The sequence below is a fragment of the Mustela nigripes genome, chromosome 17 (genome assembly GCF_022355385.1).
Source record: "Mustela nigripes isolate SB6536 chromosome 17, MUSNIG.SB6536, whole genome shotgun sequence".
Classification (NCBI taxonomy): domain Eukaryota; kingdom Metazoa; phylum Chordata; class Mammalia; order Carnivora; family Mustelidae; genus Mustela; species Mustela nigripes.
The window spans coordinates 6,882,380-6,909,106 of NC_081573.1; the positions used below are offsets into that span (position 1 = coordinate 6,882,380).

At 55.8% G+C, this 26,727-nt stretch overlaps 1 protein-coding gene across 4 annotated transcripts; it reads left to right on the plus strand.

The window, feature by feature from the left end:
* The first annotated feature begins 13,322 nt into the window (after positions 1-13,322).
* Positions 13,323-21,432, plus strand: BBC3 (BCL2 binding component 3). Of its 4 annotated transcripts, none has more exons than XM_059382160.1 (4): positions 13,323-13,408; positions 17,293-17,581; positions 19,015-19,205; positions 21,233-21,432. In XM_059382160.1, exons 2-4 carry the CDS (start codon positions 17,308-17,310, stop codon positions 21,347-21,349), a joined length of 582 nt encoding a protein of 193 aa, XP_059238143.1. In that variant the 5' UTR covers positions 13,323-13,408; positions 17,293-17,307; the 3' UTR covers positions 21,350-21,432. The 4 variants fall into 4 exon arrangements, with proteins under 4 accessions (XP_059238143.1, XP_059238142.1, XP_059238145.1 ...); XM_059382159.1 differs by lacking the exon at positions 13,323-13,408 and adding an exon at positions 14,555-14,643; XM_059382162.1 differs by lacking the exon at positions 13,323-13,408 and adding an exon at positions 15,219-15,276.
* Positions 21,433-26,727: the final 5,295 nt, after the last annotated feature.

The following is a 26,727-nucleotide window of genomic DNA, read 5'->3' on the forward strand; positions in this document are numbered from 1 at the left end:
TTTTGAAAGACGGGGAACGAGGCAGGGAGAGGGGCAGAGGGAGAAGGAGCAGCAGACTCCCTGTTGAGCAGAGAGCTCATTCAGGGCTCCATCCCAGGAACCCAGGATCATGACGTGGGCAGGTCGATGCTTCACTGAAGCATCCCTTTTTTTTTTTCTTTTTTAACTTAAATAAACCCTACCCCCAACCTGGAGCTCGAACACACGACCCCAAGACCAAGAGTCGCATGCTCTTCCGACTGAGCCAACCAAGCACCCCTATACACATCATTTTTAATATAATAACCTAAATTGACCATAAAGGAGAAATTACAGAAATCGAAGGGAAGAAATTTATAATAAAGCAACACACGTGAACCCTGGAAATCGTCAAGAAGTAGTCAAACGCTTTCAGCACTTACAACGAATAGGCTTGGGTGTTGGAACGCTTGCTAATGAAACAACATCCTTTTGCGGGTAGCTGAGATTTCTAAAAAGGGCTGAGCGCATGCGCAGGCGCGTGTGCAGCCCAGTCTTCCACGCGAGTCTTCCCGGGGACCCTGGAATACCGCAGCTGGTGGCTGTGATGAGCTCCTCTGGTGTGACTTTGACAGCAGGAGCAGGGTTGCAGGCGTGACGTGATGATCCAGAATGATGCATCACCCTTGGTTGATTTCTGAACACAACGTAGCACAATTTTCCCTCGACGCAAGTAGGGGACTCCCTGGAAAATTCATGCTATACTGAAACCCTGCAAATAACAGTTTGTGTCTACCCACAAAAGAATGTCTCAGGTGCAAAGGCCTGACAAGGTCAAGCGGTGGTAAAGATCATGTGCAGCCGCGGGGACGCTTGCCCACGGCTGGAGGGGGATACAAAATGCCGCCGCCACGACTGTGGGTAACCTCTGGGCAATTTCAGCTATGGTTGGATGCGAACACTCACCCTAGGCGCCAGCAAACACACTCGTCAGGATCGACCCAACAGAAATGCATGCACACATTCACCAAGCAACATGTCACCTATGAGAATATTCATAGCAGCAGGATGCCTGGGTAGCTGGTTTGGGCTTAGGTCATGATCCCAGGGTCCTGGGATCGGGCTCCCTGCTCCAGGACAAGTCTTCTTCCTCTCCTTCTGCCTGCTGCTCCCCCTGCTTGTGCTCTCTCTCTTTGTCAAATAAATAAATAAAATCTTTTTTTTTTTTTAAAGGGGGTTAGGGCGCCTGGGTGACTCAGTGGGTTAAGCCGCTGCCTTCAGCTCAGGTCGTGATCTTGGGGTCCTGGGATCGGGTCCCCGCATCCGGCTCTCTGCTCAGCGGGGAGCCTGCTTCCCTCTCTCTCTCTCTCTGCCTGCCTCCCTGCCTACTTGTGATCTCTCTCTGTCAAATAAATAAATAAATATCTTTTTTTTAATTTTTTAAAAATTTTTTAAAAATAAAATAAATAAAAAGGGGGTTAGATGTTCATAGCAGCTTTAACATAATTGCCCCTCTGATGGGCTGATTTGTGTCCCCTCCCCATTCATGTGTCAATCTCCCAAACCCCGCCCCAGGGCGTCAGAATGTGACCTAATTTGGACAACGGCCTTTTACAGAGGTAATTCAGCGAAAATGAGGTCATTAGGGTGGGCCCTAATCCCATGTGACTGGTGTCCTTATAAGAAGAGATTAGTATACACGCACACAGAGTATACAAACCCGTGGGAGGCCACAGGGAGAAAACAGCCATCGGAGAGCCCAGGAGAGAGGCCGCAGAAGAAACCAAGCCTGCTGCCTCCTTGAGGTAGGACTTCTCGCCTCCAGGGTTATGAGAAAAGAAAGTTTTGTTGCTTCATGCCATCCAGTCTGGGCTGCTTGGTGGTGGCCGCACTGAGCAAAACTGATACCACCCCAAATCAGAAGCAACCAGAACGCCCATCAGCGGTGCAATGGATATTCTCACTGCGGTGTCTTGACACAGGGGGAGACCATCCAGCAGGGAAAATGAACCATCTTTCCCCACGCTCAGCGGCATGCACGAATCTTAGGAACATTATGGCGAGTGACAAAAGCCAGACGGACACAAAGAAGCACATACCATGTGATTCTACTGATAGGAAGTTCTGGAACAGGCAAAAGTCACCTCTGCTGTTAGAATCGGGGATTATGGGGCTCCTGGGGGGCTCTGGTCATGATCTCAGGGTTCTGGGATGGAGCCCCTCGTGGGACTCCCTGTTCGGTGGGAAGCCTGCGTCTCCCCCTCCCACTCCCTTTGCCCGCGTTCCCTCTCTCGCTGTCTCAAATAAATAAAGTTTAAAAAAAAAAAAAAAAAGATTTGAGGATAATGATAGTCCAGGGGGGAGGGACTCGAAAGGGCCTCCTCCTGGGAAGAGGCTGGAGCTTGTCAGGTTTTATCCCTTTCCCTGGGGAGCTGATGACATGGAGTTTTACACTTGGGATTTGTGGGTTTTAGGAAAGGGTGTATGTTATGCCTTTGTCTCAACAACGTTTTAAAGAACTTTGGAAATAGGGGCGCCTGGGTGGCTCAGTGGGTTAAAGTCTCTGCCTTCGGCTCAGGCCATGATCCCAGAGTCCTGGGAGAGAGCCCCACATCCGGCCCTCTGCTCAGCGGGGAGCCTGCTTCCTCCTCCTCTGCCTATCTCTCTGCCTACTTGTGATCTCTCTCTGTCAAATAAATAAATAAAATCTTTTAAAAAAAAGACACCATTAAAAATACCTTGTGTTTGTACGTGAAATGGAGCTAAGTTCTAGCATCAGTACATAGTTCCCAAACTACGTGAAGATCTGGTAGGAAATTTGACAGCCAAGCGGGCCGACTTTCGCGGAGCGAGTTTCCCGCTCGCCACCAGGAGCCGCTGTGGCGCACTCCTTGCCGCTTTACACGCGGGACAAGCATTCATTCAACGAACAGTACTTGAACCATGAAAACCCTCTCCGTGCCCGGCCTCGTTCTGGTTTTCCGACTGTGAAACGGAGATCAGAACGTACAGCTGTCCTGGAGGCTTGTCCCTGTCCCCGTGGAGCTCACTTTCTCCAAGAGAAGACAGACCCTACATAGCTAAACAAATTAATATGTTAATAAGAGCGCTGCGGAGCAAAATAAGACTGGGTGACAGGACAGAGATGGTTCCGGAAGGCTTCTCTGAGGAGGTGACGTTTGAGCAGAGACCAGAGTGAAACGTGGGGGCAGACAAGCCAGATGAATACGGGGACGACCCAGGTGAAGGAAAGAAAGACGGTGGCTCCGTTCACTAGCAGCAAGGTGGAAAGGGAGAATCAGGTAGACCCAGCCAAGCCCAGAAGGAAGTAAAGAGTGACATATTCTCTGGCGCAAACACCTCAGGCTGAGGTACCTACAAGATGATCTCCTATGAGGCTGGAGAGAGGCAAGGAAGCAACCAGCGAGTCCTGCCTGGACGAGGTGACACAAGATAAAGTAGAGTATTTGTTTTATCATGATTGCTTTAAAGTCCCAACTGGCTTGCCTACAGCCACATCTCCAACCCTGAAAGAGAGTCTGTGCTAATATTTAAACAGTATATATTTACGTTTTTATTTTAATTCCAGCTAGTTAACCTACAGTGCTTAAAGAGCATTTTCTACGTGGTGGCCTCACTTTTGTTGCATGAATTATCTTCTAAGCACATCCCAAAGCCCTTCTAAACAACCACTTTACAAAGCAGGACACTAAAGCCCAGAGATGCTGTGAGTTGCCCAGGGTCACCCGTCCAGCTGGGATTCGAGCCTGTAGGGATCTTTCTAACTCCAGAGCTCACTATACCACCTCTCTGACAAGTCTAGTACAATTCTTAGCAGTATCGTGATAGGCAAGGTACTTAATCTTTCTGTGATTCAGTTTCCCCATGTGGAAAATGGCACTCATGATAACATGCCATAAGGATTATGTAAGATAAGTGCCGGGAACAGTGCCTCACACACTGCATGTTTTTGCTGTTACTGCAATGATCCATTGAATCTGCCAACAGCTACTGAGCCAGTAATGTAGACTTCACTTTCAAAATCTATACATCTGAATAAATCCAGAATCCTATCACATCTCCTACCTCTACTTCCTGCCTTTCAGGATAGTCATAGTATTTAACGACGTCGTGTACACAGTAGGTGTGTCATTATTTACGATTGATATTTCTCTCAGTCCCTTCCTCCTTCCAGCTGCTCCGGCCAAAACCTGGAGTTGCCCAAACTTCTCTCTTTCCTTCACATCCACACCCAATGCCTCAGCCAATCCCATCGGCTCCCCCTTGGATCTGACCCAAGGATCACCTCCTTGCTGGGCTCCCTGCTTTCTGCTCACAGCCTGTTTCCCACTTGACCGCCAGAGGACACCTGTTAGGACTAAATCAGCTCACCTCCCTCTGCTCAGAACCCTCCAGAGGCTCCCACCTTGTCAGAGTAAAAGCTAAAGTCTTCATCTGGATTTAACCCCCTCTCAGACCTCGACTTCCATCCTTCTCCCCTTCTTCACTCACTCCCAGCTGTTCCCAGCTGCAGAGGAGCTTCTCACCATCCTGGACATGCCCACTCTGGCCTCAGGACCTTTGCACCTGCCCTTCCTTCTGTCTGGACACCCCTTGCTTCTTCACCTGCTTTGGGCCTTTACTAAACTATCACTTCCTCAGTCACCCTTGAGAATAAGACCACCCTCAACACTCTTGAGCCCTCTCCCCTGCTTCCTTTCTGGACTTCGAGACTCCCTTTGCATTCTTTTTTTTTTTTTTTAAGATTTTATTTATTTATTTGACAGAGAGAGATCACAAGTAGGCAGAGAGAGAGGAGGAAGCAGGCTCCCTGCTCAGCAGGGAGCCCGATGCGAGACTCGATCCCAGGACCCTGAGATCATGACCTGAGCCGAAGGTAGCGGCTTAACCCACTGAGCCACCCAGGCGCCCCTCCCTTTGCATTCTTATTTGCGTTCTTTATTGTCTGTCTCCCCTAGACCAGAGATTCAGCCTCATGGATTGGGACATGGGTTTTTGTCTGTTCTGTTCACTGTTGTATTCCCAGTGCCTTCAACATTGCCTGGCCCAGAGGAGGCCCTCGATAAGCCTCTGCCAAATGAATGAATGAATGAATGAATGAATGAATGAATGACCGACCACAGACATCCTGGTGGTCTTACCCATTCCCTTCTCTCCCCATGTAAGCCCCCAGAGGGCTCCATTCACCAGCTGTGACCTTAGGCAGCCGACCTCAGTTCTCTGACCTCAGTTTACCCACTGTAAATGGAATTTAAGATGGTCTCTTCCCCAGCGGGGTCGTTGTGAGGATTAAATGGGTTCCTATTTGCAGCGTTCATAACCCCGCGACGTGGTCAGTGGCAAAGGTGGACTTTTTGCGCGGCACGTGTGCTTCCGCATTTCGCCGCTCGGGGGCAGCAGGCACCCGAAGGATTCGCCCGCGCGGCCGGCGCGGGAAAATGAGCGGGGGTAACTCCAGCAGAGGAAGCTGATGAAATCCAAGCCAACTAGCAGTGAGCTCATCCCGCCCGGGCGCCTCCGGAAGCCACGGGGCCGCCAGGCCTCTGCCTGGCCGGAGCGATAAAGCTCCGGTGCTGAACCAGGGCGGGAAGTCCTTCCTGAAGTCTGCCCTGCGTGGGGCCTGCTGCCAGAATCCTAGGCCTGCAGGGAGGGGCGAGGATGAAATCGCGAATAGTCCCTTGGCTGTCTCCGCAGAATGAAAAGTGAATTCTGGGACGCCTGGGTGGCTCAGTTGGTTAAGCAGCTGCCTTCGGCTCAGGTCATGATCCCAGCGTCCTGGGATCGAGTCCCACATCAGGCTCCTTGCTCGGCAGGGAGCCTGCTTCTCCCTCTGCCTCTGCCTGCCACTCTGTCTGCCTGTGCTTGCTTTCTCCCCCTCTCTCTCTGATAAATAAATAAAAAAAAAAAATCTAAAAAAAATAATAAAAAAAAAAAAAAAAGTGAATTCTGAGCATGGCTGTGGGAGTGAGAGAGAAAGAGGATGGGGGAGGGCGGAGGGGGGAGGGAAGGGGGGAGAGTCAGAGACAAGAGGTGGGAGAGACAAGGGAAGGGGAGACGAAACGGGGGGGAGACTGAGGCAGAGTTAGGGGGAGACGGAGACTGAGGAGACAGCTCGTCAAAGTCAGAGGGAGGGACAGAGATGGAGAGAGACAGAGAGACACCAGGACTTGCAGAGATGGCGAGACAGACCCTGGAAGAGACAGAGACGGGGTGTGGGAGACAGAGGCAGAGAGCGCGCGACCGCAGGGGCACAGAGGGAGCGAGAGAGCAACGTGGGAAAGACGGAGCCGCGCCGAAACCTAGCAAGTGGCAGAGACGCGGGAAGCCGAGGCACAGAGCCCCGCGGGGGAGATGGACGGAGTCCCGGGGGCAGAGCCGCAGACTGTGGGCGCGCCAGTAGGGAGAGGGTCGGCTGCAAGGGCGGGCCGGGCGCAGAGTGCGGCGCGGGGAGGGCCCCTCCCCACCCCCCATCCCCGGGGCGGCGGCGGCGGCGGCGGCGGCCGAGTTCCCGAGTTACCAAGTTACCGCAGGATTCGCGAGCTTCTCACTGGCGAGGCCGCAGCCAATCAGAAGGCAGCGCCGCTGTTCTTGGGCAGGAGGCCCGGAGACTCGCGCACCTTCCCCCGACACCCAGCGAAGCACGCGGACACACAATCGCAATAGCTCGCACACACACACACTGTCCCAGGGACGCGCAGCATCGCCCCCACACGCGCGCACCATCACCGTGACACGCACACAGACGTGCACACACCGGGAGCACGCCGAGACCCACGGCATCGCAGGGGCACACCGAATCTCACTCGGCAGACACAGTCCCAGGACATACACGAGCACTGCCCGGACCCACAACCACAACGACACACCTTAGGCCAACACACAACCGCATCCGTGCAGTCTCTATGACTTAATCCCTAGAACACACAGTATCAGGGACACACACACACACACACACGATCACAGTGACACCCTCATAACCCCACAGCCAATTTATCCCCGTGACACACAACCGCAGTGACACACTCAGTCACGGTGGTTCACAACATTGCAGAGACACCATTTTATTAACATATATAGAGTCCCATATAGAGAGAGACACACATCACCCTGACAACACAACCACAATGACACAATTACAATGACACACATACAATGACATGAAGAGTTGCATGGATGCACATATGCTCAGTAATGCATGGTGTCATGAACACACAACACTTCAGATACAATGACAGTGTTACACACACAATCCCACCATACACAACACTGTTCAGACACACACAGTAACAGTGACACGCATGCACATCTCTTGACACACAGCAGAGCGCAATGGCACACAACAGTGACACAACATGCCCAGCACACTACACCACAGTAATGTTACACCAATGCGTCCTACCACATTAACACAAGGGTACAATGACACAGCACTTTCACAAACACTTCTACTAACACACATGATTCCCACACGTAGACAGTCCCCATGCCACACCAACACAATCACACAGACACACACCATCATATACAATCCCCATGTCACGCCAACACAATCACATGGACATACACTGATGTTGTGTCCACAATCACATGGACACACACCATCTCACCTATGCACACCAGTCCACTGCACAAAACAACACATTGACACAACACACAGATACACCATCGCACTCACGCACAGCACACCAGAACATCACACAATAGCATATTGATGCACAACCGCAGTCACAGACACCCAGTGGGACAAATGTAGCAGGCTGACACACCATAGCACCTTCCTGACACACACAACCGACAGACACACAATAGCACACTAACAGTCACACACACCCACATATCGCACCCTGACACAACCACCACCCTCATATGTCAACCCCTTGACAAGCAGCACACTGACCCAGCAGAGCTCCAGAGAACTCTCCAGCACACACACGCACACAAACACACAGTCACACAAACACTGCCCCATCCTTGCCCTTGCCCCAGTAAGATGTGTGCAGTGTGGGATGCTGGAGGGGGTGGGTGTGCTGAGTGGGCTTGTGTGTGTGTGTGTGTGTGTGTGTGCTTATGCCTCCTCTTCCCGGCCCTTCTTGGGGGGCGGGGCCATGCGGCAGCCGCTGTTACCGGGTAAACTTCCCCGCCCCCCCCCAGCGCGGCCATTAGCCAACCCCCCCCAGGATGATGTCATCGCCTCATTCTGGAGGCTGAGTAATCCTCGACTCCGCCCCCGCCCCCCCCCCCAGGTACCGGGGTAGGGGCGGGCCGCACCTGGGCTCACAGGGTCTGGAGCTAGGGGCTCTGCTCCCTGGGTTTCCCTGGGGTGGGGACTGAGGAATCTGAGCCGCTCTGGAGTGGCCTGGGGACTCACATCAGGGTCCCTTGAGGCTGGAGGCTCCCAGTCCTGGATCCCTGGTGGCCAACTAAAGGCACTGGAAGGCTGGAACTTCCCGATCTGGGGTCCAGAGCATCGGAGGGTCCTGGAACTGGGAAGAACGCCCCTGCACCACTGTGAGGGCCTGGGTCACCTCTGCAGGTGTCTGGGGGAGTGTCTGAGAGACTTGGAGTATAGACTCCGAAGTCCTTGACACTGTGAGGCTGGTACCCTGGGGGCGGGGGCTGGGCGGTGGGTGTCAGGGAGTAGAGGGAGTGGCTGTGGGGTCAGATGCCTGGGTCCTGGGAAATCAGCAGCCTGACGCTGGGGAAGAGGGCTCAGAAGGGAGGGAAGCTAGCAGGTCTGCACCCTGGATCTGGGCAGGTGGTCATCCGGATGAGTTGGGACACAGGGGGGTCGGGTGACTTTGGGGGGGTGTGGGGGGGGCTTCCAGTACCAATACGGGTGAGGGCCAGGATGCCCAGGGTCTCTGAGGTCCAAAGGCCTGAGTCCCTGTTTGGGGAGATGGGGGGCGGTGGGGGGAATGCTGCGTCCTAACTTTTATTGCATCAGACAGACCTGAAGTCCCCTTTTGGGGGCACCATCAGTCCTTGTTTCTTGGGGCTAGGAAACTAACATCCTCCAGGGTGAGGAGGCTCATATCTTGATGTCACAGTAGAGGGCATGCCTGGGTCCTTTGGGGGAGGGCGGGCTCACTTATGGGGTCGGGACGCTGGGTCCTTTTCAGAGGAGGGGGAAATCCTCAGCGTCTCTTTCAAGATGCCTGAATCTCGTTCTGGGGTGGGGGTGGGGGGACAAACAGCCCCTGCCCTCGTGAGGTCAAGACGCCCACGTCTCCTCTGGGAGGTGAACGCTCAGCCCCTGTGTTCACAAGGCCAACTCCAGCGTACCTTCCTGGCGGGGCGGAGGGACGGGATGCGCAGCCCCTGTTTCCAGCCCATCCCAAGTGCCCATCCTCGCCCCGAGATGGGTGGGGTGGAGGGGGGGTTGGGGTGGGAGGATGGGACGGTGCCCAGCCCGGGCCTCACCCCAGCCCCGCAGGCTTGCAGGCCTTGTGCCCGGCAGCTCCCCGGGGCCCGGTTCCCCGCCCCCCGCGCCGAGGGCTCCCCCAGATCCGGGCGGGCGGGCGCGGCGGCGGCCAATGAGCGCGCTCGCCGTCTCCGGGAGCTGGGCCGGCTCTGCCCGCCTGGCATTGGGCACGCGGTGGGCAGCGGCGGGCGGGGCCTGGGGGTCCTCGCGCCTGGTTGGGCCAGGCTTGTTGCTGGGTAACGGGGCGGCGAGTTTCCCCTGGCAACGGCGGCGGGTACCGCTCACTGGCTGGCCGAGAAGGAGGGGGGGCGGGGGCGCAGGCAGGCCCCGCAGACCCCAGCAACAGCGCGCGGCCCCCGCCCCGCCGGGGAACGGTAACCTTCACACACGCCGGCCGCTCGGACCCTGCGGATATCCGCGCCCCCGCCCAGCCCCCACGCGGCTCCCGTCCAGCCTCCGGGCCTGGGAGGTCGGCTACATCGAGGAACCCAGGAGGCCCCCTCCCCTCCGTGGAGAGCCAGGACTTAGGCCCTGCAGTGAAAAGTTAAGTCCTTCCCAACTCCCTCTCCCCGAGCTGCGAAATCTACTCACCCAGAATCGCATACAAGATACCGCGGAAGCTGATGGGTCGCCAGTAAACCAGCTGGGACGTTTATTTTCTTGAATCGATGATTCACACGGAGGCTACTCCTTCGGGCCACTGTTCTGAGTGTGTTACAAACAGAAACCCACGTAATCTTCACAGTTCCTTTTTGGGTCCCGCGGTGACCCTCTTTCTACAAATAAGGAAACTGAGACAGAGAGGGAAAGCTACTTGCTCAAGGTCATCATTTGAACCCGGCAGTGGGGCTCCAAAGTCTGGGTCTTTTATCACTTTACTGTGCTGAATGTCTCTCTCTCAGAGGCATTCATATTCACAGCTTTCTTTAAAATTATTTTTTATCATTTTTATTTTGTTTAAAGATTTAATTTATTTGACAGAGAGAGACACAGGGAGAGAGGGAACACAAACAAGCAAGGGGAGTGGGAGAGGGAGAAGCAGGTTTCCTGTTGGAGCAGGGAGCCGGATGCGGGGCTCCATCCCAGGACCCTGAGATCATGACCTGAGCCGAAAGCAGATGCTTAATCCACTGAGCCACCCCGGCGCCCTTATCATTTTTATTTTTTAAGTAACTCTTTGCCCCTGATGTGGGACTTGAACTCGTGACCCTTAGATCAAGAGCCCGTGAGAAATTGGGTGAAGCAAAACCCACTAGTGGCTGGCCTGTGGGCCCCTGGTTTGAGACCCCTGCCCCAACTTGAGGGTCTTAGCTTAAAGTCCTTGTTTGGATTCTCATAGAGACAGTGCACTCCCACATTGGTAGTATTCGTGATGGGTAACATGTATGAATCACCCACTAGGCCCCAGGGCTCTCTTTTTCTTGATCTTCTTACTCTGCTAAATCCTGTGAGGTAGGGACCTGTGCTGTCTCGACACCAAGACGAGGAAACTGAGACTCAGGCACATGACTGCTGAGCCAAGGCCACACAGCTAGCAGGCGGCAGAGTGAGGGATTCTAACTCAGGCCATTGAGAACGTAGTTCATTCTCTTTGGTGAGATCTGCAAGCAACTTTGGTGGGGATGGGCCACAGCTGTGGGGATGCTGATTGAGTGCTCTTAGCCGACTCTCCACAGCACGGAATCATCTGGGCCCAAATAGAGGAGGTTGAGAACCCCCGGTGTATGCCAAGTCCGACTCCCCCACCATCACAGCCGCCACCGCCACCCACGGCCTCCCCATCAACCACCTCACCACCAACCCCCAACCCCTTTCATCTCTCCAGCTGATCTCTCTCGCTGCCTCTTTCTGACTTTCTCCACTTCCCTGAGCTGAGTGTTAACTGTCTCTGTTTGTATCTCTTTTTACCTCTGCTTCTCACCCTTCATCAGGGGTGTGGGTGAGCCCTCCAATCTTAAGAGACCCTTGTCCTCCCCCAAAAAAGAGGCCCTTTTCCCCTATCCAGGGGAGCAGAGACCAGAGGCAGGGTTGGAAGGAGCCCCAGAATGCTCTTCCAGGAACCTAGAGAGGAGGGAGTCCCTTGGTCCCTCAGGAGACCCGGTAGAGGTCGAGGTAGGGATATGTAGTCTGGAAGATGCAGGTGGGGCCTTCTCCGTCCCTGTGCCCTAGGGTAGGGGTCTCCAAAGGGCAGCCCTCAAACTAGTCACAAACATTCTTGGCCACACAGCGTTTAATCTGGAGTTTGTATGTCTCTAGAAGGAAAAATACTGTTCCAATTAGCCCCAGTCCCCACCACGCCCTATTGTATGACCCTGGACTCCTTTCTCTCATTTATTTAATCACGAGGTTGAGCCCCCCCGGTCTGGGGTGATAGGATGCCAGAATTTGGAACAGGATCTGGACTAGACGGTGAGAAGAATCATGACCGGTGGCAGTGCTTATGGTGCTTATGACTTGCTAAAATTCTAGGCCCACTCCTCTGCCCACCAAGCCGGATTCCTAGCATTCTTCACAGTCATTCCTCACTCCCATCCCCACCCCCGGCTCAGAACACTCTAACACATCTGGTCTCCTGGTGTCCAGACTTAGATTGGGCAACCAGATGGCACAGACCCATAAGAAAGGGGTACAGGATAGACTGGGAGCTAGCCCAGGGCTGGGGCCTGTCTCCCAACTTCATTAGTGCCAGGCACAGAGCGAACACCCACAATAATTAGTTATACTAGTGATAATAGCTACCATTTATTAGGTGCTCAGTCGGTGTCAGACAACGCACTCAGTAACTTCCATGCATGACCTCATTTCATAAACGTCCAAAGCAGCATCTCTCACACACCTTTAAACTTGGTCTACAGTCCAAGATACGCTTTCTCCGTGACCTCATATGTATTCACTAGGTATAAGCAATGTTTCCACAAAACAGTATTTTCTTTAACTTCATGATTTCTTTAAAATGATGTCCTATTTTATATTTTTGTTTTTTTAAAAGTCTGGTCAAGAGCCCCTCAAGTCATAGGTAGAAGGATTGATAAGAAAGGGGCACCAGGGAAGTATGGGGTAGGGGTGACAGAAATGTCCCAAATCTTGCTTGGGTGGTGTACAGTCATTTGCACACATGGCAGATATTTGTTACAACTCACCAGACTGTGCACCTAAAAAGAGTAAACTTCATTACATGGATATATGTCTCAATAAAGTTAAGTAAAAAACAGTAAGATCCACAAAAGTCATTTCACAATGCATGGTTTACTCATGACCCACAGTTTGAAGAGCACTGGAAGGAAGGAAGGGACGAATGAATGAGGGAAGGGAAGGAGAGAGGGAGGCAGAGGGAGTCCCCACTATGTATGTCTGTATGTATGTATTATGGAGGTAAGTAAGCTCTACACCCACTGCGGGACTTGAACTCAAGACCTGGAGACCAAGAGTCATGTCCTCTAGGAACTGAACCAACCAGGCCCCCCCCCAACTCCCCTATATTTAAAGTAGGAAGATTTCACAGATGTGCACCCCCGGCTCCTCTTGGGACATGGGGGGATCTGGGCCCGGAGGGAACCAAGTAAGTCCGAGAACCTGGAGAAGCCCACTTTCCGCTCAGGTCTGGCATCCTTTCTCAGCCAGCCCATGCCTCCCGAGGTGCTCAGATGACTGGCCCTGTGTGACCCGTTTCGTGGCTCATAGGTTGGGCTAGAGGTGTGACATAGAGGGAATGGAAAGTGCATAGGTGCCTGAGCTCCTGAGTCCTGGGGAGAGGGAAGGAGATGGGGTCACCACCGCAGAGCGAGGAAAGACCGGCAAGGAGTAACTGAGAAAGGGAAGTGAAAGCCAGGAGGCAGGGTGCTAGCACAGCCCGCAGGGGCAGCCTGCCCGGGCATGTCCCATCTGGTGCTAGGGGTTTCCTTCTTGCCCTGAGTCCCCTGCCAGCCAGATTTGTGGCAAGTGTGGCCAGGTGTGCCTGCTCCAGAGAGTGTCCCCGGCAGTGGGCCAGTTACCAGGAACCTGTGACAGGTGTGCTTCGGGACTGTTCTGGGGGGTCCGTTTTTGTTTGTGTCTGACTTGATCTGTATCCCTGAGGTCAGTTACTGACAGCTGTAATGGGCCAGTTGTGAACTGGTGTGGGTGCGTTTGTGTGTGTCCCTGTAGGAGCGTCACCTAGATCAAGCTCTGTGTTCAGGTGTCCCTGTGACAGGTGTGTGCGTGTGTGTGCGCGCGCGTGTCCACCTGCACCTATCAGGAAGCGTGTGTTTCCCGAGAAGCGCTCAGCCTCAGACCGTGACTGCGTGTGTGTGCTGGGGTGCCCGTTCCGTGGCAATGTTGGTGAACACAGTTTGTGGGTGCCCTGTGCTTATCAGTGTGCGCGTTTGTGCAACACAGCCCCTTCCTTGTGTCCGTCCGCGTGTCCCGGGGACCCTGTCAGCTAGCCGGTCTCTTTGGTTGTGTCTGGGTGCAAGACTGTGCGCCCCAGTCAGCGTGGGAGCCGGCATATCCGCTGCCCGGTCCAGGGGGTGCATTTGTGCGAGTGTGGCCGTGCGCCTGAGAGTGGCTTGTCGCCGTGGCCCTGTCAGCACGTGACTTTGTGTACCCTGGAGCGCCAGCCGGTCAGTTGGCGTACGCGTCTCTAGGCGCGTGTGTCTGCGGGTCCCAGTCAGTGTGTCAGTGTGTCAGTGCGTGTGTCCGGCTGTCCCGCCGGCCAAGCGGCCCCGGTCGGCACGCCTCGGTCCTCCTCGCCGCGGGCCAGGCCCCGCCCCGCCCCCGGCTGCAGGGAAACCCCCTCGCGGAGGTAGGGGGGCGCGGCGCGCGCCTGCAAGTCCCGACTTGTCCGCCGCGGGCGGGTGGGCGGGCGGGGCCGTGGCGTCACGAGGGGGCGGGGCGTGGGACCCGCCGGGCGGGGGCGGGGCGGGGCGGGGCGGGGCGGGGCGGCCGCCGAGCGGGCAGGGGATCCGCCGGGCGGCCTGAGACGCGGCTCGAGCCACATGCGAGCGGGCGCCTGGCGGCGGCGGCGGCGGCACCGACGGCGGCAGCAGCAGACTCGGCAGCGGGGGCCACGACGCGGACGCGCCTACAGCCCGAGCGGGAGCAGCAGCAGCCACAGCCACAGCAGCCGCCACTGCAGTTAGAGCAGCAGTACCAGCCGCCGCAGCAGCAGCAGCCGCCGCAGCGAGCGGCGCTAGGCGGGCGCGCCCTCTCGAAGGAAGCCGCCCGCCCCCCATCACCGCCCCCTCCGGCGTGTTCATGCCCCCGGGGTGAGTGTGCGCACCCCGAGTCCCCGCGGGCTGCGACTGGCCAGGCCGGGTGGGCTCCCTGGAGGAGGTGGCAGGAGTGCGCTGGGAGAGCAGTGGGAGCGCGCTGCATCCCCACCCCGTGCCTCCCTCTCTCCCACCCTCCATCCCACGAACGACCCCGGGTTGGGGTCGCTGGGCCGGAGGCACTAAGGGTCCGGGAGCGCAGGTGCCTCAGCGGTCCGTCGGGTTTGTTTACAAACAATGGGGCGCGGGCTCGGCAGCGCCCCCTGGCGGCCAGTGCGTGCCCGGGGAAGTGAGTCGACCCCGACTGCCCCGGCCCCCGCAGTCCGGGAGGGGCGCGCGGGGGGGGGGCGGGCGGCTGGTAGAGGCGGCCACACCCCAGGCGCGCGCCCGCTGGGGGCGGCGACGTGGGGGGGGCGGCTCGCGGGCCGTGAAGTCTGCGGCTCCTGCGGGCGGGGGCTGCGCCCCAGCAACAGCCGGTTATTGGCCCCTCGCTCGCCTGGCGGGCGGGGCGGGCGCACGTGGCGGCGGCGGGGGGGGGGGGGGGGGTGCTGTGACAGCAGAGGGGGGCGTCTGGGCCCGCCGTGGGAGCGCGCGTGTGCGGGGTTGTGGATCTGCAGGTGTCTCGCCTGGGTGTGTGCATGTGTCTGGCTCCGAGTTAGTACTGGGGTCCGCAGGGGGTGGAGGTGTCAGTCCGGGGGAATGTTGGGGCTGTGGCCGGTCGGGGTGTGTGCTTGAGTCTCCCCATGTGTGTTTGTGTGATGGTCTGTGTATGCCGTGCCCGAGGGCTGGGTGCTGTTTATGCGTGGTGTACCTGCGTGTGTGTGTATGTGTGTGTGTGTTGTGTGCTCTGTGAGAGTTGTCAGTGGGTGCTGTTTGGGGTTGATTCCCTGGGTCTGTGTTGCCTGTGTGAGCTACAGTATGTGGCTGGGATGTTTGTGTGTTGCTTGAGTGAGCTGGGTGTGAGGGTTTGTGTGCGCGTGTCTTGCCTGATGTGCTGTTTCTGTGTGCTTGTGTGTCTTGACTGTGTGTACTGTCTGTGTCGATCTCTAGGGCATGTGTCTCAGCTAAGCATTTGCGATGGTATGCCTGCTGAGCGCAGTGGCTGTTTTCTGTCCAGGTGCGTGAGCACGCGTGCGTGTGTGTGTGGGGGGGGGGTGTCTCAGGCTGTGTTTGGCTTGTGTGTCTGGCATCCGAGTCTGGGAATTGAGGACTCGGTGGGGTCTATGTGGTGCTGTCAGTGGGTGTTACTGGCAGTCCAGGGCTGTGTCTGAGCCTGTGTGTGTCTTGTGTGTGTGTGTGTGTGTTGGGTCTGAGGGGCTTGTCTCTGTGATCGGCTGGCTCATGTGTGTCATGTGGGCTGCGTGTGTGGAGTGTTTATGTCGGTCACGTGAGACCAGTGTTTTCTGTGGGTGCCTGAGGTGTGCGCGCTGCCACGGTTGTGTGGGATTAGAGTTGGCTGGGGTGTGTGCGTGTGTGCATGTGTGTCCGAGGCTGACAGTTGGGGATGGTGTTTTGAGGTTGGTGGTGGAGGGTTAGCTGAGGTCTGCTCTTCGGCGTGTGTGCTGACGCGTCTGGGTCTGATGACAGGAGTGTGTATGTGCCTCATTTCCATGCGTCCCGGGATCTGAGAGTTGGTGATGGAGGGGTCATATTTCGGGTGTGTTGGTCTCTGTGTATGTCCACGGATGTCCGTGGGGTGTTGGTATTTGTGTAAGCCCTGAGGTGTGCAGGTCTGACCTCGTGGGTGTGTGTATGTGTGGGGGGGGGGGGGCATGTGTCTGAGAAGGGGGACAGTGCCCATGTGGTGTGTCTCTGTGTTTGCGATGGCTGCATTGTGCGTGTGTGTCCACGCGCATATCAACAGTGGGTCAGTGGGTTCTGACAGTTTGTGTATGTGTGTGCACAGGGATGGAGGGGCTGGGATTGTGGCAGCCCGTCTGCATTCTGATGGTCTGTGTGTATGTGTATGTCCACGTTTTGGTCAGGGTGTGTGTGTGTGTGTGCATATGTGTGTCCTGTACTGAGTAGCAATCTCAGAGATCAGAACCATTTCTGTGCCAATGGGAGATGAGGTGGGAGGTCAGGCTGGCCAGTCCCAAGGAAGCCCTTACCTGTGTGGCATGTACCCTTCACCACCTCCCTCACCCCTCCCGGAAGTAGTATTTGCCATTGAGGTCCTGCATGAGCCCCTGTGCATGGCCATCGCTGTGTTCTGGAAGTCAGCTCCACCAGCCCATGCTCTGGGTGACTCCCAGGCTGGGTGAGTTTGTGTTCTGAGGCTGTCTCCCCTCCTGCACACACACACACACACACCTGACAGACTCTTCCATCTGAGTCCTGTGTGAGCCCTTGGACTTGCTGTGAGAGCTGTCCTGTGCCTCCTTGACCGTCGTGGGCTCCCATCACCACGTGCATGGGAGGCGGTCCCCACCTGGGGGGCCCTGCAACAGACCCTTGGTGGCCATCTGTTCTGTGGGACCATCGCAGCTGCCTGCAGCTGCCCGTCTGGGCCCTGTGTGTTGGGAGACCTTCCCTGGACCCCTGCCCCCCAAAGGTGCTGGTGGCTGTGTGCAGGAGTGAGTGGGGGTGTCCTGTGTGCCCCCTGCACTGCCTGCCTGACCGCACCCCTCTCCCCCTATCCTGCAGGCCCCAGGGAGCGCCATGGCCCGAGCACGCCAGGAGGGCAGCTCCCCGGAGCCCGTAGAGGGCCTGTCCCGCGACGGCCCGCGCCCCTTTCCCCTCAGCCGCCTCGTGCCCTCGGCCGTGTCCTGTGGCCTCTGCGAGCCCGGCCTGCCCGCCGCCCCCGCCGCCCCCGCCCTGCTGCCCGCCGCCTACCTCTGCGCCCCTACCGCCCCTCCCGCCGTCACCGCCGCCCTGGGGGGCCCCCGCTGGCCTGGGGGTCCCCGCAGCCGGCCCCGAGGCCCGCGCCCCGACGGTGAGTGCCGCCCCACACGGGCGCCCTGGGATGCGGGGAGCCAGGAAAGAGACATTGAGGAACTGAAGAAGTGGGAGCGAGCGGGGGGAGGAGGTGGCGAGCCGGCCGGGCCACAGGGAGGGTGTGGCCAGTGTGGTCTTTGTGTTGCAAGAAGCAGGAAGACTGAGTGGGAGGCTGGGGTGGGGGGAGGCGGGGTGGGAAGTCCCTCCTGGAATCTGACTGCAGTCCCCGAGTTGCAGCCCACGGCCTTTTCCGGGCCGGGGCAGCAGCTGTTTCCCAGCCCCCACCTCCCCGAGTCTGGGTCTCCTTAACCTCCCAGAGGACGATAGTTGGAGGGAGTGTGGGCAGAGCGAGAGGACTGTCACTTCGGGACTTGGGGGGTGGCCTTTTGCCTTTATCTGCATCTCTCGCCAGGGCCGCCCTCTCCGCAGTCTGGGAGGAGGAAGGAGAGGGGGAGGGGCCATTGTGTGGGGAAAGTGGGGGAGGCCAGAGTGGGAAAGTGAGTCTTGGGGAGCGAAGGGTTAAAGGTCCCCTGCCGGATGGGCTGTTAACCCTGTGGTGCCCTGCCAGCCCCATCCCAGCCTATGCTCGGTGGTAGGGAAGATCGTTCCGCTTTCCCTCTCCACCCCAACCCCTCACCCTGAACCTGGAGCCCGGGGAGATCAGGGGAGAGAAAACTTCCCCGGTGGGGCTCCCCAGCAGCAGAGGCAAGAGGGGGCCCGATTTCAAGACCACAGACACAGCTGTGGAAACTGAGGCCCCCGTTTTAGGCCTGAGGATCCCCCTCGCCAGGACCTGGTGTGGCTCTGGAGAGAGGCAGATAACTGCGGGGCGGCCCAGAAGGGGTGGGGCAGGAATGCATATCCCGAATCCCAGCCCCCCCAGGCCCGGGCTCGCTCGGAGGCAGCCAGTCTGGCCTTCTGGTCTCCGTGCCCCTGCCACATCCGGGGGTGTGGCTTCGCTGTAGTTGGACACCAGAGGGCAGGAGACCTGAGGCTTGTGACTGCGTGTAGTCAGTCGCCGTATCCCTATGTGACCTTGGGCCACTTCTTAGGGTGGGCCTCAGTTTCCCCATCTGTTAAGTGGAACAGGCAAAATTTGGTCCCGTTTTGTAATAGTTGGGTCGGATAAGAGGGAGATTTCCAGACTTACACGGGCAGTGGGGGAGAGGGGTAAGCTGGCTAGCCAGGTAACCCCGAGAGGGGCCTCCCCAGGACATCCTCTTGCTTTCTGGCGCCTGGGGAGCGGAAGCCGAGAAACCTGGCTTTTGGAAGGGAAAAACAGAATCGCTAGAAATGAGGCGGGGAGCAGAAAGGAAATTGGGAGGCTGGAAAAGGGAGAAGCGGGCCCTGGCTAATTGGTCCCGGGGCCGCCTCAGGCCCGACAGGGGTGGTGGGTGCTGACCACGCCCCCCTCTTCCCGGCTTTTCCCAGGTCCTCAGCCCTCACTCTCGCCGGCGGAGCCGCACCTGGAATCGCCGGTGCCCAGTGCCCCGGGGGCCCTGGCGGGCGGCCCCACCCAGGCAGCCCCGGGAGTCCGGGGGGAGGAGGAGCAGTGGGCCCGGGAGATCGGGGCCCAGCTGCGGAGGATGGCGGACGACCTCAACGCGCTGTACGAGCGGCGGGTGAGTGCTGGGGGCGGGGTAGACGGCAGGTGGGACTTCCCGCCCCGGAGGGGGCTGCGGGAGGGCCCCGCCAGATGTGCGGCAGCTGCTGCCCGGCGCGGCGGGGTCGCGCTGGGGACAGGCAGGTGGGAGGGGCGGCGGGCCCGCGGACCTGCCGAAGGGAGGGACCGCGCCGTGGCGGCTGGCACAAGCCGAGTCAGGGCCGGGACCGCCTCGAGCGCCGCGGCGCGCCCGCGGCCGGCAGCCACGGGGACTGAGGGCGGCGCTCGGCCGAGCGGCTCATATATCCCGGGCTATTTATAGCCGGTGAGTCAGCAGCGGCGGCGCGGCCGCGCCCGCCCCTCCCACCCGCCGGCGCGCGCGGCCTGCAGCGCGCCACAGAGCTTCCCGGGCGGCCCGGGAGGGGCGGGCCGTGAGCTCCGCCCCCGCTGGAAGCCCCGCCCCCAAGCCCGCGGCTCGGCCTCTGATTAAGACAAAATCTTGGGAGCTTATGGCGTAGAATAGAGAATAACAAATATCAGGGCGCCGAGCACCCAGCTCTGTCTAATCTGAATATTACACCCGCGCTGCTTGCTTATTGAAAGAAAAACAAAACCCGGATGTTGTCAAGCCCCTCGCTCCCCGCCCCAACCCTCTTCTCCTTTCCAAAGGAAACCTCTTAAGTTGGCGTGTCCCATGACTCCGCAGGTGTTGATCCCTCTACAGGCTAGTGATCAGGCCACAAACAATGCTTAGGTTGGCGGGATGTTTTGGGACTACATATACGAGATGTGGTGTTTTTCTCTCCAAACTTTTCCCCTCCTGTATTAGACTTTGAGATTGATCCGTGTGGGCAAAGCGTTTTCGCTGTTCTGTAGCGTTCTGTTGGATCAACATACAGTATCCTTGTTCATTTTCTCATTGATGGGTATTTAGGATTTAAAAAAAAAGAATGCTTCAAATTTCATCAGCTTGTTTTTTGTTTGTTCGTTTTGGTTTTGGTTTCTTCCTGAGGATACACATTTTTGGTGCACTTGTGTGTACCCCACAGTACAGACGTGGCTGCTTGGCTTTACCTGGTGATTGCTAGATTGCTCCCAGAGATGACTGTGCTGGGCAGCACCCCAAAGCAGTGAAACATTGGCGGGCTTTCCCGCGGATGCCATTCTGACATGCGCCCTTTGCTACCAACCAGCTTCGAGAGTTGGTGGGGAGTAAGGAGAGGGCGGGGATTGGTACAGGGCATCCCACAGCCTGGAACCCACTAGGGTCATAAGGATGGTTTATCTGACTTTGTTCTCATCGGTCGGAGGAGCTTCCCATCCTTTCACGGGGATGAGACCAGGGGGGCTCTGCCTGTTAGCAGTGGGCCTGGCCCTGCACTCAGGATAGGGAATGGGAGAGAGCTACAGCTTACCTTTCCTTTGTACTGGGGGTAGGGGGAGTCTTTTCTTCCATGTGGCTTCCTTCGTTCTCACTTGCCTAGCAATGTGGAACTGAGAGGGTCCTAGAGGCCACCGCAAACTTTCTTCCTGTTGCTGGAAAGAGGGCACGGCTTAGCTTTGCCTGCACAGATTTCCGTGCAGCCTCAGCACAGAAGGTGAACTGTTGTTCCTAGGACTTGAGAATAGATCGTTCTAGAATCACTGAGACTATAGGCTTCTGTCACTTCCCAGCCTTTGAGGGGAGGGCAGGACAGTCTGCTATCCTGCCACCCCCCAGTCCTGGCTGATTTTGGTCCGGAGACTAGGGGAGCACTTGCTGGGCTCAGGCACTGTGCTGAGGACACTGGGTCTGCAACCTTGCCGTCCATCCTATTCTGTTCTAGATGAGGACGCTGTCCTCCCTTGAGGTGACTGACTTGGACCCTGGTGGGGGGAGGAGCGGGGATATGGACGCAGTCAGCAATGGTAGTGCCCACCGCTGAGGGCTGGTAGCTTACCCTTAGGAACCTGCCTCCCTCATCCTGGCCCTTGGGCCTAATCACCCACACGCCCCTGTCCCCCTGTCGGAAGCCCACTCTAACTTCCTCTTTTCCCTCTCCCTAGAGACAAGAAGAGCAGCAGCGACACCGCCCCTCCCCCTGGAGGGTCCTGTACAATCTCATCATGGGACTCCTGCCCTTACCCAGGGGCCGTGGAGCCCCAGAGATGGAGCCCAATTAGGTGCCTGCACCCGCCCGGTGGACGTCAGGGACTTGGGGGGCAGGACCCTCCCACCTCCTGATGCTCTGGCCAGCGCGGGGGACTTTTTCTGCACCATGTAGCATACTGGACTACCAGCCCTGCCCGTCCCAGGGGCGGGCCAGGGCCGCCACTCCAGCCCCAGTCCCGGCCTAGCCTGGGGACACTGATGGAGATGTGGACTCCTGGGTCCCTGGCTGGGAAGCCAGGGGAGAGAGGGCTGACGGACTCAGCGTCTGAAGGCAGCGGTGACGGAGAGGGTGGGGACGGAGCCACCCGTCTCTGCCGCCCACCACCATCTCAGGAAAGGCTGCTGGTGCTGGCTGCCCGTTCCAGCTGCAGGGGTGACACTGGGGGCGGGGGGAACCTCCCTCCCAGTGCTCCTTCACTTTGGGCCTAGCCTCAGGCCCCTGGTGCTTCCCCCCCTCCTCCTGGGGAGGGGGCCCGTGAAGAGCAAATGAGCCAAACGTGACCACTAGCCTCCTGGAGCCAGAGAATGGGGTGGTTCTGATGGCTGCCCCAGCCCAGCGCCCAGCCATCTTCCCTGAGCCAGCTGGCGGGTGGTGGGTATGCCTGCCTCACCTTCATCTGGGGGTGGCCAGGAGGGGCCCAGACTGTGAATCCTGTGCTCTGCCCGTGACCACCCCCCGCCCCCATCAATCCCATTGCATAGGTTTAGAGAGAGCACGTGTGACCACTGGCATTCATTTGGGGGGTGGGATATTTTGGCGGAAACCGCCCCAGCCTTAGTCCCCAGGGCAAAGCGCTGGGGGGAAGATGGGGAGGCAGGGAGGGGGGGAAATCGCAGAAGAGGGAGGAGTCTGGGAGCGGGGAGGGATGGCCCAGCCTGTAAAATACTGTATATGCGCTGCTGTAGATACCGGAATGAATTTTCTGTACATGTTTGGTTAATTTTTTTTGTACATGATTTTTGTATGTTTCCTTTTCAATAAAATCAGATTGGAACAGTGGATACTCTTTCTGCTTTCTTTCCCCACGGCGTGGTCTGGTCCAAGCCTCCGTGACCCCTCTCTGGGACGAGGTGGAGGTGGGAGAGGCAGTCCACCCACAGAGCCCATCAGGCTCTCCAGCTGTATCCAACGGGAGGCTGAGGAGCACGGGCACCACTGTATACACCCGGCCTCCATGCATCCCTATACAACTCCCCATAAAAGCAAAGCCCTAGAAGAGAGGAGCTTCGTTTTGTCTTGTTTAAGAGTTCAAGTCATCTCCGCACCCCACGTGGGTTTCGAACTCGCAAGCCTGAGGCCAAGAGTCCCACGCCCCACTAGTGGAGTCAGCCAGGGCCTCTGAAGGCAGGGGGTAGGTTTCTCTGGTGCTTTATCCTCACTTTATCCCCACTGGATAAAGAACATCCTGGAAGCTCCATGTTTGGGGAATGAATGAATGACCTAAAACTTCTAAAGAAGCGCCAGCAGGAATCCCAGGGCGCGTGTCAGCCATCAGGCTGCCTTTGTCCCCACCCTCCCGGACGGAGAGCATCTCAAGCTATGACCCTTCTAAAGGATCGGGGTAAACGGGCACAATCACTTTGGAAAGGAATCTGGCAAAAGCTTGTCAAGCAGGGGAGGGGCATTATCTGTGCCAGCAACTGGCTTCCTGGGTGCCCTCCCTTAGAAATGCATGGGCATGAGTGTCCAAAGGTTGGCAACTCGAGAAAACAACTCTACGTCTCCAGCAGCAGTTGAAAGGGTCTCAAGTCTGCTCTAGGCATGCAACAGAATAATGGACAGGGGGTAGCTGGAATGAACTAGAACTCTACCCACAAATAACAATTAACAGTGAGCAAAAAAAAAAAAAAAAGCGGGTGGCAAAATGGTGGCAGGTACCTGGGTGTTGTTATATTAATCTCTGTATTTTCTGTTGGGACTTAAACACTGTGCACAGAGGCCAAGGATAGGGGCGTTCACACCCAGCCCTCTGTCTGGCTGCTCCTCAGCAGAGAATGCTTCCCACGCGGGCAACCTAGGGCTTCTCCTTTCCAGGAACAGTTCGTGGAATCACTAATATAGTGGAATTAGGTCTATAGATTTTTTAATTTGTTTTCCCTTTTCGTTCCGGCTTCCGCTCTCCTGCCTTCTCTTGGATTATTTGAATACTTTTTTCCAGTTATTTTTGGGATTTCACTCTCAGCAGTTTGGTCTCTAGTATTGCTCTAGGGACGACGCCCGCAGGTGCACTCTTTCTCGGTCTGTCTGAAGTCCGTATGGTGTCATTTCACTTCCAGCAGAATCCACCACCACTCAGGCCACACATCCTTGCCATTCCTCCCACTGTTCTGTGCTGTCGTTGTCACATGGCTTACATCTCCACTCACAAACCCCTCATGGCAATGGCATAACTTTTTTTTTTTTTTTTTAAAGATTTTATTTGTCAGAGAGAGCGAGCGAGCACAAGCAGGCAGAGTGGCAGGCAGAGGCAGAGAGAGGCTCCCCGCTGAACAAGGAGCCCAATGTGGGACTCGATCCCAGGACTCTGGGATCATGACCCGAGCGGAAGGCAGCGGTTTAATCAGTTGAGCCACCCAGGCATCCATAGCTTTTTTTTTTTTTTTTAAGATTTTATTTATTTATTTGACAGACAGAGATCACAAGTAGGCAGAGAGGCAGGCAGAGAGAGAGGGAGGAAGCAGGCTCCCTGCTGAGCAGAGCGCCTGATGCAGGGCTTGATCCCAGGACCCTGAGATCATGACCTGAGCTGAAGGCAGACGCTTAACTGACTGAGCCACCCAGGCGACCCATAACTTTTGCTTTAAAACCATATACATTTTAAAGAAATGAAGCAGCTAGATAGTCCAGCAATCTGAGTTCCAAGCAATCAGCCTGAGTTCCAAGTTTCTCCTGGGATAATGTCCCGAACACCTGAAGAACTCCCATTAGCATTTTGTGTAGTGACTTTCTGCCAGTGACAAGTTCTCTTAGTCTTCTTTTATCTGAAAATACTTGTTTTTCAAGTATTGAAAAATACTTTTTCATTGGTTATAAAATTCTGGGGTCGTTTTCTTGAATCATGGTTGCCCTGCTTGTAATGTGTTATTTCTGTCAGCTGCTTTCAAGACTTTATTTGAAAAATCTTTGTCTCTTTTTGAGACTGGAGAATTCCCATTAATATATTTCCCACTCATGGAGTCTCTCATCCCCATTCTATTAGGTCTACCAGTGGATCTTTAGAATCACAGATATTGTATTGTTGGTGTTAGAACATCCATTTTGTTAACATTTTTCTATTTCTCTGCTGAGATTTCCTATTTTTCAACATTACACTTTTACCTCAATGAGCACAGTTGTAATAACTGCTTTAGAGTCCTTGCCTGCTAACTCCAGCACTTGTTTTTTTTTTTTTTTTTAAGATTTTATTTATTTATTTGACAGAGAGAGATCACAGTAGGAGAGAGGAAGGGAAGAGATCACAGAGAGAGAGGAAGGGAAACAGGCCCCCTGCTGAGCAGAGAGCCCGATGTGGGACTCGATCCCAGGACCCTGAGATCATGACCTGAGCTGAAGGCAGCGGCTTAACCCACTGAGCCACCCAGGCGCCCCGAGCACTTGTTTTTTTTTTGTTGTTGTTGTTAACATAGGCTCCACACCCAACATGGGGCTTGAACTCATGAACCCGAGATCAGGAGTCGCATGCTCTACCCACTGAGCCAGCAAGGTGCCCCCCTAACACTTGGGTTCTCTTGGTCATCTTGTCTCTTCTCTTGAGAATGAATCACGTTTCCCTAATTCTATGTGTATTAGGTAATTCTGCCTTGTGTCCAGATGTGTTAATGTTGTAGACGTTCTGGATTCTGTTATATTCCTCCAAAGAAATGTGAAAGGTCTTGCTGTAGGGATATTTGTATTTGCTAGACTCAACTTACCGTAGGGGGTGATGGTGTAAATCTGGATCGCTTCAGCCATGCTCGCAGTCAGCCCCACATATCCACAGCCTGGTGATCAGCAAGAGACTTGGGCTGAATTTATACAGGTCACTTGGGGGAAGGGAACCTCCCTGGCGCTCTCCTTTCCAGTTGCTGTGGTTCCTCTAGGCTCTGTCCTCTGATTCTTCAGGCCAGGAAGACAGCTGGTTTTCTACCTGAGTCTTGGCTGCCCGGCTGTGCCGGGACTGCAGCCCGCCCTCGGGGTGCACACACCAGAAATGAACATACACCAGACAACTCACCCTGTGGTGAGCTCTTCTTGCAACTTTCAACTCACCCGCTCCCCCAAATCCGCCTGCTTTCGAGCACTCTCCAGAGCCTTCCAGTAGTTTCGGGGTTTTTTTTGGGGGGGGGGGGTTGTTTTTAGCATTTTGTCTAGAATATATAGTTTATTTGCAGAGGGGTGGGGTCAGTTGTCTGTTAGAAATTTACTCCACCACACCAGAAACAGAGCTTCTGTATTTTGACAGACCTAAACCTATTTTGTTTTTTAGGCTCCCCACCGAGCAGAGAGCCCAATGTGGGACTTGATCCCAGGACCCTGAAATCATGACCTGAGCTGAAGACAGAGACTTAGCCTATTGAGCCACCCGGTGTCCCTAAACCTATTATTTTTTAGGTTTGAAAGTGGAGAACCCTACTCCGCTACACAGGGTAGATGGAAAGAACCACAGACCCAGGGACAGTCCAAGTCAGTGATGGCCATATTTTATTTGCAAAGTCCACAGGACTCAAATAAAATAAGAGAAGGATTAGTTTTTCCAGGAGGAAAGGAAACACGTAAAGTCATCTCTGCTGGCCTCTTCTCTTGGAACCAAGATGCTGAGTGGCTCTCTGGCTTAGCAAAGCAGATGCTCAGAGCACCTGGCAAATGAGGTCCAGAGCCAAACCTCTGCCACTGGCAAACCGTGCCCCCCCCGCCCCAGCAAACTAATCCCAACTTGACCGGCACTCCTCAGCTGCCTCCAGTAATTCCACTCTGCAATGGTTGCTTCTGGAAGGGAGAGATTTACTTTTCATTGTTTATGTTGCATCTTCCTTCCTTAAAAACTACGTCTGCATGTCTTTGTAAACCTTTCAATTCTGCACTACGCACACCTATTATCTATCCAAACAACAAAGGATATGTAAAAAAAAAAAAACCACTACCACGCCAGTCTTTTGGAAGGAAACAACATCAAGTGCATTTATACACTCTGTACATAACCGTGGCCTCAGGCTTTGGGGAGTCTTTCCCAAGGGTGTGCAAAGGGAAACAGCTCAATGTCCCTCAACAGCAGACTGATCAAACAGCTTACGGGTTCATCTGTGGTTTTGGAATTCAATGTCCAATGCACTGACAAGGATCTCCAAGACACAGTGAGAAAAGGCAATTTGCAGAGAAAGCTATGCATAATAGCAGCTAACACAGAGCAAC